This window comes from Manacus vitellinus, unplaced genomic scaffold (genome assembly GCF_001715985.3).
Source record: "Manacus vitellinus isolate BGI_N305 unplaced genomic scaffold, ASM171598v3 scaffold_55_pilon, whole genome shotgun sequence".
NCBI lineage: Eukaryota > Metazoa > Chordata > Aves > Passeriformes > Pipridae > Manacus > Manacus vitellinus.
Genome location: NW_021940651.1, coordinates 2,007,019 through 2,011,097, shown reverse-complemented (window position 1 = coordinate 2,011,097; position 4,079 = coordinate 2,007,019). Strand labels below are relative to the sequence as shown.

Sequence of the window (4,079 nt, the reverse complement as noted above, 5' to 3'; positions counted from 1 at the left end):
CCCAGCTCCCTCAGCCTCTCCTCATAGGACTTGTGCTTGAGTCCCTTCACCAGCCTTGTTGCTCTTCTCTGGACCTGCTCCAGCACCTCAATATCCTTCCTGAACTGAGGGGCCCAGAACTGGACACAGCACTCAAGGTGTGGCCTCACCAACGCTGAGTACAGGGGAAGAATCACTGCCCTGGTCCTGTTGGCCACACTGTTCCTGATCCAGGCCAGGATGCCATTGGCCTTCTTGGCCACCTGGGCACACTGCTGGCTCATGTTCAGCTTCCTGTCAATTTATCATGTTCAGCTTCCTGTCAATCTAAACTCCCAGGTCCTTCTCTGCCTGGCTGCTCTCCAGCCACTCTGTGCCCAGCCTGTAACCCTGCATGGGGTTGTTGTGGCCAAAGTGCAGGACCCGGCACTTGGCCTTGTTAAACCTCATCTGATTCATCTTGGAATCAGATCATCTCTCCAGCTAGTCCAGGTCCCTCTGAAGAGCCCTCCTGCCCTCCAGCAGGATTTCTGACATAGATGCATTTTGAAAAGCAATTATAAGCTCTGATTATCCTGTCACACTCTAATTTTATTTAGTTCAGTAAAAAATGAATATCCATTTTATAGATAATGTTTAGACATATCAATCTTACTGTGAATTTCTTGTGCCACAGAAAACTGCTTATGTTTTCTTCTTTGAACTAGAAGTAAATAATCATACTTCTAGATTAGTTGGCTTCCAGAGAGAGTTTATGGCATTACTTCTTATCATAATTCTTGAAAAGTTAGCAAGAATTGCATCGAAGAAAACAAAGGGAAAGAGTTTATTTTCCTGTTTTAAGTTGAGTGAATTATTTTTAGGTCTTCAGATGAAAGAATAGCATATATTGGCACATATTTCCAGTTCTTTCCAATTTCAGGTTTTTTTGGCTTATTATAAAATCACGGTAACTGGAGAAGATACTGTTGTTCTGTGATGGAGATTTCTTTGCCTCTGTAAATTACATGTCCTATTTTAACTGTATTTTAAGTTAGATATTTAAGTGATCTTTCTATTGACTTCTTTGCTGCAAACTAAATGCATTATTTAGAGTGAAGGTAGTGAGGCACTGGAACAGGCTGCCCAGAGAAGCTGTGGATGCCCCATCTCTTGGAAGTGTTCAAGGCTGGGTTGGATGGAGCTTTGAGCAGCCTGGTTTAGTAAAAGGTGTCCCTGCCCATGGCAGCAGGGTTGGAACTAGATGATCTTTAAGGTCCTTTCCGAAGCAAATTATCCTATGATTTCATATCTGGAGTTTAAAAGATAAGGAAGACAAATTAAGCTCTTACAGCTGTTTAAATAGTGGGCATTTCAGTTCAGTTCAGTCAGTTCAGATACAGCCATTTCCTGTGGCACTTTCCTTCATCTTCCAATATCACACAGGTCTGCAGCTGTTGCTTTTTAGAAGTGCTAAGGAAAATGCAAGATTGAGGTCATTTGTGTAATAGACAACACTTGTGTTAATTTATTTTAGAATTTTTTTATAAGACTTGGTAATTCATGAGTCAATGTACATATGCTAATTATGGATTTTGGTTGGTAACTGGTGGCTCTTAGGAAAAGTGAAGAAGGAGCTTGACCATGACGATAATCATTTACATCTGGATGAAACAACTAAGCTGCTGCAGGACCTTCATGAAGCTCAGGCTGACAGAGTGGGATCCCGACCTTCATCCAATTTGAGTTCCCTCTCCAATACCTCTGAAAGAGATCAACATCATCTTGGTAAAGTTAGCTGTGTCACAGAAGTTGCAGTACTTGTGTTCCAATAGAAATTCATTTAAACTTAAATTTTAATTTACATGACTCTGTGTGTGAAACTACACTGATAGAACAGTGTACTGACTGCAGGATCATGTTTTAATTTTTAAATATGTATGGCAAAAACAACTAAGAAGACATACTTTTGACCTCTGGAATTCAGGGCACTAATTGTAGTTACTTATTTTTTGAGTAGGTGTGATTGAAGCAATCGTGAAGTAAATCGATACTGACTGGCAAATCCCTATAAGGACTTGCATTTAATGCCTTTAGAAATATAAGGAGTATATAATGTTTATTTTGCTTCAGCATAGTTGCATGCAGCAACTACTATAACAGCATTCCATTGTTAACTGTAAAATTCGGTGATAAACTGCATAACAATTTGGTGTCATTCTGAGAAGGTAGGAGATGTTGGTTGGATGATAGTTGCATTTTGTATAATTTTTCAACTCAGAGTAATATGACTACTTTTCCAATTACTAAATTAGCAATTAGCTAAATTACTAAGAATCTTGTGGTTTCTTTTTCATAATCTCCTATTTAAATACAATTTAAAAGTATAAACTGAGAATGTGAAATAACCATGCTGTTTATATACATAACTATCTCTTCATTATGTTTCTGTACTTCTAAAAGTTTTGATTTTTTTTTCCCCATGTTCTACAGGAAGCCCCTCTCATCTGAGCGTTGGAGAACAGCAAGACATGGTTCATGATCCCTATGAATTTCTTCAGTCTCCAGAAACCTCAAATGCCACTAGTAACTAATCTGACATGTACTATATATATTTTGTATTTTAATTGTATTATGTTTTTATAAAGTTTTTGTCCATGACAGAAACCGTAATTTTGTCCTCTTTTCTATGAGGATTCCTGTATAATATTATTGTATATGCAGGATTAAACAGGCAAACAAAAAAAAAAAAAGAAAAAAATACGAAAAAAAAAACTACTTAGTGCATTGTGTTGTTAGCAATGTACCAAGAACTGCTTTCAATTTGTGTATTAAGGGAGGTTGTTGTCTGCTGGTGTGTGAATCTTGACTGAAAAACAACAAATAATGTACTAGAAAAATTCATATTTTATAGAAACTAAAAAGTGATAATTTTCCCAGAATCATGGCAACAGTCATTAAATATTTCTAATGTATTTAATCTGGGGTTCCCTGGTGGTCTAGTGGTTAGGGTGCAGCACTCTCACTGCTGCGGCCCGGGTTCGATTCCCGGTCAGGGAAGTCCTCCGGGCAGATGGAGCTCATCAACCCTGTAAGGACATCCATCTAAGAGAAGGTCACTCTAAACAAACCTACGTCCTGAGGACCTCGCTGCCACTGTCCGAGCTCTCTTGGCCCGGCAGATGAACCTCAGGATTAAAGGGTGGGCTCAGTTCAGCGCACACTGTGTCTCACCTAAAAAATCCACAGCGCAGGCTCAAAGGGTAATGACCCTTCCCAAATCTTCGCTTGCGCAGACTGGCCATGATATTTAATCTACTAGTTCTGTTGAGATCTTAATCTGAACATATCCAAGGAGAAACAAAGAACTACTGCAATTGGGATCATTATTGTTTCCCACCTCCTAATGCTAATAATCTGCAGAAGTTGTTTTTAAGCATTTCCCCATATTTTTAAATCTGTTTTTTAATCACTCTAGAGAATACTTAATTTGAGAGTAACGGTACTTTGTAGTTGCAGTAAAATACTCACTACAAGACTTCTACCCTGGATCTGAAAAAGATGGGTGTTTTTGTGATCCCTTGTGTCTTGCAACACCAAGAAAATACAATACATGTATTTTTTAATATGACATGTATATCTAAGTGAATGGAAAAAATATCGAATAAGGTGTGCTTTTCAGTAATTTCAAAATAAAACTTTTATAACACACTAGGATAATGCACCAGTAGCAAAACTGAGGGATTTTGTACTATCGCTATGTGCAAGCAGACAAATGTTATGAATTTACCATATTTTGTAAATATTAATAAAAATAGAAAAGCAGTTTTGATGTTTGCAAATATCTTGTTCTTTCCAGGAGAAAATTTGTTTCCTTTACTAAGTCTGAAATAGTAGGAGTTTTGGGTCTGAATTTATATGCTTCTTCAAAAGATAAATTTCATCATGCCACATGTAGCTATAAACAAAAAAAAAACTTGTGAATTTTTAGGAACCATCAAGGAAGTCTGTCAGATGACTGATGGCAAAGTTTTGATAAAGTCTAAATAGGGAGATTTGTTAATTCAAAGTAGATATGCTGAAGAAAGCATACAGCTACGTTTTTCTGTTGGTAGTTGCTA

The 4,079-nt window shown here is 37.7% G+C and overlaps 1 protein-coding gene and 1 non-coding gene across 7 annotated transcripts in view; both read left to right on the top strand.

The window, feature by feature from the left end:
• The window catches only part of BRD9 (bromodomain containing 9), a 24,086-nt gene extending 21,353 nt beyond the window's left edge, over positions 1 to 2,733 (top strand). For all 6 annotated transcript variants that reach the window (XM_018081687.3, XM_018081682.3, XM_018081684.3 and 3 more), the window contains 2 exons: positions 1,579 to 1,746; positions 2,452 to 2,733. In XM_018081687.3, the coding sequence (XP_017937176.1) occupies positions 1,579 to 1,746; positions 2,452 to 2,552 (269 nt within the window). In that variant the 3' untranslated portion in view covers positions 2,553 to 2,733. The remainder of the gene's footprint in view (positions 1 to 1,578; positions 1,747 to 2,451) is intronic.
• Positions 2,734 to 2,946: 213 nt separating this feature from the next.
• On the top strand, positions 2,947 to 3,018 carry TRNAE-CUC. Its single transcript has one exon. It is a non-coding gene; the product is annotated as a tRNA-Glu (tRNA).
• Positions 3,019 to 4,079: the final 1,061 nt, after the last annotated feature.